This window comes from Somniosus microcephalus, unplaced genomic scaffold (genome assembly GCF_052327205.1).
Source record: "Somniosus microcephalus isolate GS21.2 unplaced genomic scaffold, FLI_Smic_1.0 unresolved_chr1, whole genome shotgun sequence".
Lineage (NCBI taxonomy): Eukaryota > Metazoa > Chordata > Chondrichthyes > Squaliformes > Somniosidae > Somniosus > Somniosus microcephalus.
This window is the reverse complement of record NW_028225179.1, coordinates 104,172,687-104,185,169: the sequence shown is the minus strand read 5'-3', so window position 1 is coordinate 104,185,169 and position 12,483 is coordinate 104,172,687. Positions and strand designations below refer to the sequence as shown.

General features: G+C 47.7%; 1 protein-coding gene across 1 annotated transcript in view; it reads right to left on the bottom strand.

The window, feature by feature from the left end:
- Positions 1-513: 513 nt before the first annotated feature.
- The window catches only part of LOC147095679 (major histocompatibility complex class I-related protein 1-like), a 158,136-nt gene continuing 146,166 nt past the window's right edge, over positions 514-12,483 (bottom strand). Inside the window, exon 3 of the mRNA XM_085974721.1 lies at positions 514-815. Within this exon, the coding sequence (XP_085830847.1) occupies positions 535-815 (281 nt within the window). The 3' untranslated portion in view covers positions 514-534. The remainder of the gene's footprint in view (positions 816-12,483) is intronic.

The window sequence follows — 12,483 nt, the reverse complement described above, 5'->3', positions numbered from 1 at the left end:
CTCTCAGTCCCCCCTCACTCACCGAAACTCAGCCCCCCTCACTCACTGACCCTCAGTCCCCCCCCACTCACCGACTCTCAGTCCCCCCTCACTCACCGACTCTCAGTTCCCCCTCACTCACCGACTCTCAGACCCCCCTCACTCACCGACTCTCAGTCCCCCTCACTCACCGAATCTCAGTCCCCCCTCACTCACCGACTCTCAGTCCCCCCTCACTCACCGACTCTCAGTCCCCCCTCACTCACCGACTCTCAGTCCCCCCTCACTCACCGACTCTCAGGCCCCCTCACTCACCCACTCTCAGTCCCCCCTCACTCACCGACTCTCAGTCCCCCCTCACTCACCGACTGTCAGTCCCCCCTCACTCACCCACTCTCAGTCCCCCCTCACTCACCCACTCTCAGTCCCCCTCACTCACCCACTCTCAGTCCCCCCTCACTCACCGACTCTCAGTCCCCCCTCACTCACCGACTCTCAGTCCCCCCTCACTCACCCACTCTCAGTACCCCCTCACTCACCCACTCTCAGTCCCCCTCACTCACCGGGTCTCAGTAACTGCTTTCCGTACTGCAAGTATTTTTTCAGCCACTCGATACACACCTGCTCCAGGTGATTCTTACACTGCAGATTGTTGGCTGTGTCCTTGTCCCAGCTGCTCTTGATGCTCTGTGCCCATGGTACCGGCGTGGTCCACACCATGTCATCCTTGTCGAAGCTGATGACGTCTCCCCTGTCCCAGCCATACTGGGCGAAGCTGCTTGTGGTCCCATCGTCCCTCAGCTCACAGCCAGTCATCAGCTGCAAGGCGTGGATTCCTGTCAATAAAACAGACGCCGCCAATCAGACCCATTCCCAATGGGAGACCGTCCCACCATCCCTCAGCTCATAGCTGCTCATACAGCTCCTGGGAAAAGCGGTATTTAAAAGGACCCCTTTCTGGGTTCCCGATTTGTGTATTGAAACAACCCCTGGAACTGGATCAATGTATTGAAAGGACCCCCGGAACTGGATCAATGTATTGAAAGAACCCCCAGAACTGGATCAATGTATTGAAAGAACCCCCAGAACTGGATCAATGTATTTGAAGAACCCCCAGAACTGGATCAATGTATTGAAAGAACCCCCGGAACTGGATCAATGTATTGAAAGAACCCCCGGAACTGGATCAACGTATTTAAAGAACCCCCGGAACTGGATCAATGTATTGAAAGAACCCCTGGAACTGGATCAATGTATTTAAAGAACCCCCGGAACTGGATCAATGTATTGAAAGAACCCCCGGAACTGGATCAATGTATTGAAAGAACCCCCGGAACTGGATCAATGGATTGAAAGGAGCCCCGGAAATGGATCAATGTATTGAAAGGAGCCCCGGAACTGGATCAATGTATTGAAAGGACCCCCGGAACTGGATCAATGTATTGAAAGAACCCCCGGAACTGGATCAATGTATTGAAAGGACCCCCGGAACTGGGTCAATGTATTGAAAGAACCCCCGGAACTGGATCAATGTATTGAAAGAACCCCCGGAACTGGATCAATGTATTGAAAGGACCCCCGGAACTGGATCAATGTATTGAAAGGAGCCCCGGAACTGGATCAATGTATTGAAAGGAGCCCCGGAACTGGATCAATGTATTGAAAGAACCCCCGGAACTGGATCAATGTATGGAAAGGACCCCCGGAACTGGATCAATGTATTGAAAGGACCCCCTGTACTGGATCAATGTATTGAAAGAACCCCCGGAACTGGATCAATGTACGGAAAGGACCCCCGGAACTGGATCAATGTATTGAAAGGAGCCCCGGAACTGGATCAATGTATTGAAAGAACCCCCGGAACTGGATCAATGTATTGAAAGGAGCCCCGGAACTGGATCAATGTATTGAAAGGAGCCCCAGAACTGGATCAATGTATTGAAAGGACCCCCGGAATTGGATCAATGTATTGAAAGGAGCCCCGGAACTGGATCAATGTATTGAAAGGAGCCCCGGAACTGGATCAATGTATTGAAAGAACCCCCGGAACTGGATCAATGTATTGAAAGGAGCCCAGGAACTGGATCAATGTATTGAAAGGAGCCCCGGAACTGGATCAATGTATGGAAAGAACCCCCGGAACTGGATCAATGTATTGAAAGGAGCCCCGGAACTGGGTCAATGTATTGAAAGGAGCCCCGGAACTGGATCAATGTATTGAAAGGAGCCCCGGAACTGGATCAATGTATTGAAAGGAGCCCCGGAACTGGATCAATGTATTGAAAGAACCCCCGGAACTGGATCAATGTATTGAAAGGAGCCCCGGAACTGGATCAATGTATTGAAAGAACCCCCGGAACTGGATCAACGTATTGAAGGGAGCCCCGGAACTGGATCAATGTATTGAAAGGAGCCCCGGAACTGGATCAATGTATTGAAAGGAGCCCCGGAACTGGATCAATGTATTGAAAGAACCCCCGGAACTGGATCAATGTATTGAAAGAACCCCCGGAACTGGATCAACGTATTGAAAGAACCCCCAGAACTGGATCAATGTATTGAAAGGAGCCCCGGAACTGCATCAATGTATTGAAAGGACCCCCAGAACTGGATCAATGTCTTGAAAGGACCCCCGGAACTGGATCAATGTATTGAAAGATCCCTCGGAACTGGATCAATGTATTGAAAGGAGCCCCGGAACTGGATCAATGTATTGAAAGAACCCCCAGAACTGGATCAATGTATTGAAAGGAGCCCCGGAACTGGATCAATGTATTGAAAGGAGCCCCGGAACTGGATCAATGTATTGAAAGAACCCCCGGAACTGGATCAATGTATTGAAAGGAGCCCCGGAACTGGATCAATGTATTGAAAGGACCCCCGGAACTGGATCAATGTATTGAAAGAACCCCCGGAACTGGATCAATGTATTGAAAGGAGCCCCGGAACTGGATCAATGTATGGAAAGGACCCCCGGAACTGCATCAATGTATTGATAGAACCCCCGGAACTGGATCAATGTATTGAAAGGAGCCCCAGAACTGGAACAATGTATTGAAAGGAGCCCCGGAACTGGATCAATGTATTGAAAGGAGCCCCGGAACTGGATCAATGTATTGAAAGGACCCCCGGAACTGGATCAATGTATTGAAAGGAGCCCCGGAACTCGATCAATGTATTGAAAGGAGCCCCGGAACTGGATCAATGTATTGAAAGAACCCCCGGAACTGGATCAATATATTGAAAGGAGCCCTGGAACTGGATCAATGTATTGAAAGAACCCCCGGAACTGGATCAATGTATTGAAAGGACCCCCGGAACTGGATCAATGTATTGAAAGGAGCCCCGGAACTGTATCAATGTATTGAAAGGAGCCCCGGAACTGGATCAACGTATTGAAAGGAGCCCCAGAACTGGATCAACGTATTGAAAGGAACCCCGGAACTGGATCAATGTATTGAAAGAACCCCCGGAACTGGATCAATGTATTGAAAGAACCCCCGGAACTGGATCAATGTATTGAAAGGAGCCCCGGAACTGGATCAATGTATTGAAAGGAGCCTCAGAACTGGATCAATGTATTGAAAGAACCCCCAGAACTGGATCAATGTATTGAAAGGAGCCCAGGAACTGGATCAATGTATTGAAAGGACCCCCGGAACAGGATCAATGTATTGAAAGGAGCCCCGGAACTGGATCAATGTATTGAAAGGAGCCCCAGAACTGGATCAATGTATTGAAAGGACCCCCGGAACTGGATCAATGTATTGAAAGGAGCCCCGGAACTGGATCAATGTATTGAAAGGAGCCCCGGAACTGGATCAATGTATTGAAAGAACCCCCGGAACTGGATCAATTTATTGAAAGGAGCCCAGGAACTGGATCAATGTATTGAAAGGAGCCCCGGAACTGGATCAATGTATGGAAAGAACCCCCGGAACTGGATCAATGTATTGAAAGGAGCCCCGGAACTGGATCAATGTATTGAAAGGAGCCCCGGAACTGGATCAATGTATTGAAAGGAGCCCCGGAACTGGATCAATGTATTGAAAGGAGCCCCGGAACTGGATCAATGTATTGAAAGAACCCCCGGAACTGGATCAATGTATTGAAAGGAGCCCCGGAACTGGATCAATGTATTGAAAGAACCCCCGGAACTGGATCAACGTATTGAAGGGAGCCCCGGAACTGGATCAATGTATTGAAAGGAGCCCCGGAACTGGATCAATGTATTGAAAGGAGCCCCGGAACTGGATCAATGTATTGAAAGAACCCCCGGAACTGGATCAATGTATTGAAAGAACCCCCGGAACTGGATCAACGTATTGAAAGAACTCCCAGAACTGGATCAATGTATTGAAAGGAGCCCCGGAACTGGATCAATGTATTGAAAGGACCCCCAGAACTGGATCAATGTCTTGAAAGGACCCCCGGAACTGGATCAATGTATTGAAAGATCCCTCGGAACTGGATCAATGTATTGAAAGGAGCCCCGGAACTGGATCAATGTATTGAAAGAACCCCCAGAACTGGATCAATGTATTGAAAGGAGCCCCGGAACTGGATCAATGTATTGAAAGGAGCCCCGGAACTGGATCAATGTATTGAAAGGAGCCCCGGAACTGGATCAATGTATTGAAAGAACCCCCGGAACTGGATCAATGTATTGAAAGGAGCCCCGGAACTGGATCAATGTATTGAAAGGACCCCCGGAACTGGATCAATGTATTGAAAGAACCCCCGGAACTGGATCAATGTATTGAAAGAACCCCCGGAACTGGATCAATGTATTGAAAGGAGCCCCGGAACTGGATCAATGTATTGAAAGAACCCCCGGAACTGGATCAATGTATTGAAAGGAGCCCCGGAACTGGATCAATGTATTGAAAGGAGCCCCGGAACTGGATCAATGTATTGAAAGGAGCCCCGGAACTGGATCAATGTATTGAAAGAACCCCCGGAACTGGATCAATGTATAGAAAGCAGCCCCGGAACTGGATCAATGTATTGAAAGAACCCCCGGAACTGCATCAACGTATTGAAGGGAGCCCCGGAACTGGATCAATGTATTGAAAGGAGCCTCGGAACTGGAACAATGTATTGAAAGGAGCCCCGGAACTGGATCAATGTATTGAAAGAACCCCCGGAACTGGATCAATGTATTGAAAGAACCCCCGGAACTGGATCAATGTATTGAAAGAACCCCCAGAACTGGATCAACGTATTGAAAGAACCCCCAGAACTGGATCAATGTATTGAAAGGAGCCCCGGAACTGGATCAATGTACTGAAAGGACACCCAGAACTGGATCAATGTATTGAAAGGACCCCCGGAACTGGATCAATGTATTGAAAGGAGCCACGGAACTGGATCAATGTATTGAAAGATCCCCCGGAACTGGATCAATGTCTTGAAAGGAGCCCCGGAACTGGATCAATGTATTGAAAGAACCCCCAGAACTGGATCAATGTATTGAAAGGACCCCCGGAACTGGATCAATGTATTGAAAGAACCCCCGGAACTGGATCAATGTATGGAAAGTAGCCCTGGAACTGGATCAATGTATTGAAGGAACCCCCGGAACTGGATCAATGTATTGAATGGAGCCCCGGAACTGGATCAATGTATTGAAAGGAGCCCCGGAACTGGAACAATGTATTGAAAGGACCCCCGGAACTGGATCAATGTATTGAAAGGAGCCCCGGAACTGGATCAATGTATTGAAAGGACCCCCGGAACTGGATCAATGTATTGAAAGGACCCCCGGAACTGGATCAATGTATTGAAAGAACCCCCGGAACTGGATCAATGTATTGAAAGGAGCCCCGGAACTGGATCAATGTATTGAAAGGAGCCCCGGAACTGGATCAATGTATTGAAAGAACCCCCGGAACTGCATCAATGTATTGAAAGAACCCCCGGAACTGGATCAATGTATTGAAAGAACCCCCGGAACTGGATCAATGTATTGAAAGAACCCCCGGAACTGGATCAATGTATTGAAAGGACCCCCGGAACTGGATCAATGTATTGAAAGAACCCCCGGAACTGGATCAATGTATTGAAAGAACCCCCGGAACTGGATCAATGTATTTAAAGAACCCCCGGAACTGGATCAATGTATGGAAAGGACCCCCAGAACTGGATCAATGTATTGAAAGGAGCCCCGGAACTGGATCAATGTACTGAAAGAACCCCCGGAACTGGATCAATGTATTGAAAGGAGCCCCGGAACTGGATCAATGTATTGAAAGGAGCCCCGGAACTGGATCAATGTATTGAAAGGAGCCCCGGAACTGGATCAATGTATTGAAAGAACCCCCGGAACTGGATCAATGTATTCAAAGGAGCCCCAGAACTGGATCAATGTATTGAAAGGAGCCCCGGAACTGGATCAATGTATTGAAAGAACCCCCGGAACTGGATCAATGTATTGAAAGGAGCCCCGGAACTGGATCAATGTATTGAAAGGAGCCCCGGAACTGGATCAATGTATTGAAAGGAGCCCCGGAACTGGATCAATGTATTGAACGGAGCCCCGGAACTGGATCAACGTATTGAAAGGAGCCCCGGAACTGGATCAATGTATTGAAAGAACCCCCGGAACTGGATCAATGTATTGAAAGAACCCCGGAACTGGATCAATGTATTGAAAGGAGCCCCGGAACTGGATCAATGTATTGAAACTAGCCTCAGAACTGGATCAATGTATTGAAAGAACCCCCAGAACTGGATCAATGTATTGAAAGGAGCCCCGGAACTGGACAATGTATTGCAAGGAGCCCCGGAACTGGATCAATGTATTGAAAGGAGCCCCGGAACTGGATCAATGTATGGAAAGAACCCCCGGAACTGGATTAACGTATTGAAAGGAGCCCCGGAACTGGATCAATGTATGAAAAGAACCCCCGGAACTGGATCAACGTATTGAAAGAACCCCCGGAACTGGATCAATGTATTGAAAGAACCCCCGGAACTGGATCAACATATTGAAAGGTCCCCCGGAACTGGATCAATGTATTGAAAGGAGCACCGGAACTGGATCAATGTATTGAAAGAACCCCCGGAACTGGATCAATGTATTGAAAGGGCCCCCAGAACTGGATCAATGTATTGAAAGGAGCCCCGGAACTGGATCAATGTATTGAAAGGAGCCCCGGAACTGTATCAACGTATTGAAAGAACCCCCGGAACTGGATCAATGTATTGAAAGAACCCCCAGAACTGGATCAACGTATTGAAAGAACCCCCGGAACTGGATCAATGTATTGAAAGGAGCCCCGGAACTGGATCAATGTATTGAAAGGACCCCCAGAACTGGATCAATGTATTGAAAGGACCCCCGGAACTGGATCAATGTATTGAAAGGAGCCACGGAACTGGATCAATGTATTGAAAGATCCCCCAGAACTCGATCAATGTATTGAAACTACCCCCGGAACTGGATCAATGTATTGAAAGAACCCCCGGAACTGGATCAATGTATGGAAAGTAGCCCCGGAACTGGATCAATGTATTGAAAGAACCCCCGGAACTGGATCAATGTATTGAAAGGAGCCCCGGAACTGGATCAATGTATTGAAAGGAGCCCCGGAACTGGATCAATGTATTGAAAGAACCCCCGGAACTGGATCAATGTATTGAAAGGACCCCCGGAACTGGATCAATGTATTGAAAGGACCCCCGGAACTGGATCAATGTATTGAAAGAACCCCCGGAACTGGATCAATGTATTGAAAGGAGCCCCGGAACTGGATCAATGTATTGAAAGGAGCCCCGGAGCTGGATCAATGTATTGAAAGAACCCCCGGAACTGGATCAATGTATTGAAAGAACCCCCGGAACTGGATCAATGTATTGAAAGAACCCCCGGAACTGGATCAATGTATTGAAAGAACCCCCGGAACTGGATCAATGTATTGAAAGGACCCCCGGAACTGGATCAAGGTATTGAAAGAACCCGCGGAACTGGATCAATGTATTGAAAGAACCCCCGGAACTGGATCAATGTATTTAAAGAACCCCCGGAACTAGATCAATGTATGGAAAGGACCCCCAGAACTGGATCAATGTATTGAAAGGAGCCCCGGAACTGGATCAATGTATTGAAAGAACACCCGGAACTGGATCAATGTATTGAAAGGAGCCCCGGAACTGGATCAATGTATTGAAAGGAGCCCCGGAACTGGATCAATGTATTGAAAGAACCCCCGGAACTGGATCAATGTATTGAAAGGAGCCCCGGAACTGGATCAATGTATTGAAAGGACCCCCAGAACTGGATCAATGTCTTGAAAGGACCCCCGGAACTGGATCAATGTATTGAAAGATCCCTCGGAACTGGATCAATGTATTGAAAGGAGCCCCGGAACTGGATCAATGTATTGAAAGAACCCCCAGAACTGGATCAATGTATTGAAAGGAGCCCCGGAACTGGATCAATGTATTGAAAGGAGCCCCGGAACTGGATCAATGTATTGAAAGGAGCCCCGGAACTGGATCAATGTATTGAAAGAACCCCCGGAACTGGATCAATGTATTGAAAGGAGCCCCGGAACTGGATCAATGTATTGAAAGGACCCCCGGAACTGGATCAATGTATTGAAAGAACCCCCGGAACTGGATCAATGTATTGAAAGAACCCCCGGAACTGGATCAATGTATTGAAAGGAGCCCCGGAACTGGATCAATGTATGGAAAGGACCCCCGGAACTGGATCAATGTATTGATAGAACCCCCGGAACTGGATCAATGTATTGAAAGGAGCCCCAGAACTGGAACAATGTATTGAAAGGAGCCCCGGAACTGGATCAATGTATTGAAAGGAGCCCCGGAACTGGATCAATGTATTGAAAGGACCCCCGGAACTGGATCAATGTATTGAAAGGAGCCCCGGAACTGGATCAATGTATTGAAAGGAGCCCCGGAACTGGATCAATGTATTGAAAGAACCCCCGGAACTGGATCAATGTATTGAAAGGAGCCCCGGAACTGGATCAATGTATTGAAAGAACCCCCGGAACTGGATCAATGTATTGAAAGGACCCCCGGAACTGGATCAATGTATTGAAAGGAGCCCCGGAACTGTATCAATGTATTGAAAGGAGCCCCGGAACTGGATCAACGTATTGAAAGGAGCCCCAGAACTGGATCAACGTATTGAAAGGAGCCCCGGAACTGGATCAATGTATTGAAAGAACCCCCGGAACTGGATCAATGTATTGAAAGAACCCCCGGAACTGGATCAATGTATTGAAAGGAGCCCCGGAACTGGATCAATGTATTGAAAGGAGCCTCAGAACTGGATCAATGTATTGAAAGAACCCCCAGAACTGGATCAATGGATTGAAAGGAGCCCAGGAACTGGATCAATGTATTGAAAGGACCCCCGGAACAGGATCAATGTATTGAAAGAACCCCCGGAACTGGATCAACGTATTGAAAGAACCCCCGGAACTGGATCAATGTATTGAAAGAACCCCCGGAACTGGATCAATGTATTGAAAGAACCCCCGGAACTGGATCAATGTATTGAAAGAACCCCCAGAACTGGATCAACGTATTGAAAGAACCCCTAGAACTGGATCAATGTATTGAAAGGAGCCCCGGAACTGGATCAATGTATTGAAAGAACCCCCGGAACTGGATCAATGTATTGAAAGGAGCCCCGGAACTGGATCAGTGTATTGAAAGGAGCCCCGGAACTGAATCAATGTATGGAAAGAACCCCCGTAACTGGATCAATGTATTGAAAGGAGCACCGGAACTGGATCAATGTATTGAAACTACCCCCGGAACTGGATCAATGTATTGAAAGAACCCCCGGAACTGGATCAATGTATGGAAAGTAGCCCCGGAACTGGATCAATGTATTGAAAGAACCCCCGGAACTGGATCAATGTATTGAAAGGAGCCCCGGAACTGGATCAATGTATTGAAAGGAGCCCCGGAACTGGATCAATGTATTGAAAGAACCCCCGGAACTGGATCAATGTATTGAAAGGACCCCCGGAACTGGATCAATGTATTGAAAGGACCCCCGGAACTGGATCAATGTATTGAAAGAACCCCCGGAACTGGATCAATGTATTGAAAGGAGCCCCGGAACTGGATCAATGTATTGAAAGGAGCCCGGAGCTGGATCAATGTATTGAAAGAACCCCCGGATCTGGATCAATGTATTGAAAGAACCCCCGGAACTGGATCAATGTATTGAAAGAACCCCCGGAACTGGATCAATGTATTGAAAGAACCCCCGGAACTGGATCAATGTATTGAAAGGACCCCCGGAACTGGATCAAGGTATTGAAAGAACCCGCGGAACTGGATCAATGTATTGAAAGAACCCCCGGAACTGGATCAATGTATTTAAAGAACCCCCGGAACTAGATCAATGTATGGAAAGGACCCCCAGAACTGGATCAATGTATTGAAAGGAGCCCCGGAACTGGATCAATGTATTGAAAGAACACCCGGAACTGGATCAATGTATTGAAAGGAGCCCCGGAACTGGATCAATGTATTGAAAGGAGCCCCGGAACTGGATCAATGTATTGAAAGAACCCCCGGAACTGGATCAATGTATTGAAAGGAGCCCCGGAACTGGATCAATGTATTGAAAGGACCCCCAGAACTGGATCAATGTCTTGAAAGGACCCCCGGAACTGGATCAATGTATTGAAAGATCCCTCGGAACTGGATCAATGTATTGAAAGGAGCCCCGGAACTGGATCACTGTATTGAAAGAACCCCCAGAACTGGATCAATGTATTGAAAGGAGCCCCGGAACTGGATCAATGTATTGAAAGGAGCCCCGGAACTGGATCAATGTATTGAAAGGAGCCCCGGAACTGGATCAATGTATTGAAAGAACCCCCGGAACTGGATCAATGTATTGAAAGGAGCCCCGGAACTGGATCAATGTATTGAAAGGACCCCCGGAACTGGATCAATGTATTGAAAGAACCCCCGGAACTGGATCAATGTATTGAAAGAACCCCCGGAACTGGATCAATGTATTGAAAGGAGCCCCGGAACTGGATCAATGTATGGAAAGGACCCCCGGAACTGGATCAATGTATTGATAGAACCCCCGGAACTGGATCAATGTATTGAAAGGAGCCCCAGAACTGGAACAATGTATTGAAAGGAGCCCCGGAACTGGATCAATGTATTGAAAGGAGCCCCGGAACTGGATCAATGTATTGAAAGGACCCCCGGAACTGGATCAATGTATTGAAAGGAGCCCCGGAACTGGATCAATGTATTGAAAGGAGCCCCGGAACTGGATCAATGTATTGAAAGAACCCCCGGAACTGGATCAATGTATTGAAAGGAGCCCCGGAACTGGATCAATGTATTGAAAGAACCCCCAGAACTGAATCAATGTATTGAAAGGACCCCCGGAACTGGATCAATGTATTGAAAGGAGCCCCGGAACTGTATCAATGTATTGAAAGGAGCCCCGGAACTGGATCAACGTATTGAAAGGAGCCCCAGAACTGGATCAACGTATTGAAAGGAGCCCCGGAACTGGATCAATGTATTGAAAGAACCCCCGGAACTGGATCAATGTATTGAAAGAACCCCCGGAACTGGATCAATGTATTGAAAGGAGCCCCGGAACTGGATCAATGTATTGAAAGGAGCCTCAGAACTGGATCAATGTATTGAAAGAACCCCCAGAACTGGATCAATGGATTGAAAGGAGCCCAGGAACTGGATCAATGTATTGAAAGGACCCCCGGAACAGGATCAATGTATTGAAAGAACCCCCGGAACTGGATCAACGTATTGAAAGAACCCCCGGAACTGGATCAATGTATTGAAAGAACCCCCGGAACTGGATCAATGTATTGAAAGAACCCCCGGAACTGGATCAATGTATTGAAAGAACCCCCAGAACTGGATCAACGTATTGAAAGAACCCCTAGAACTGGATCAATGTATTGAAAGGAGCCCCGGAACTGGATCAATGTATTGAAAGAACCCCCGGAACTGGATCAATGTATTGAAAGGAGCCCCGGAACTGGATCAGTGTATTGAAAGGAGCCCCGGAACTGAATCAATGTATGGAAAGAACCCCCGGAACTGGATCAATGTATTGAAAGGAGCCCCGGAACTGGATCAATGTATTGAAAGAACCCCCGGAACTGGATCAATGTATTGAAAGGAGCCCCGGAACTGGATCAATGTATTGAAAGAACCCCCGGAACTGGATCAATGTATTGAAAGGAGCCCCGGAACTGGATCAATGTATTGAAAGGAACCCCGGAACTGGATCACTGTATTGAAAGGAGCCCCGGAACTGGATCAATGTATTGAAAGAACCCCGGAACTGGATCAATGTATTGAAAGGAGCCCCGGAACTGGATCAATGTATTGAAAGAACCCCCGGAACTGGATCAACGTATTGAAGGGAGCCCCGGAACTGGATCAATGTATTGAAAGGAGCCCCGGAACTGGATCAATGTATTGAAAGGAGCCCCGGAACTGGATCAATGT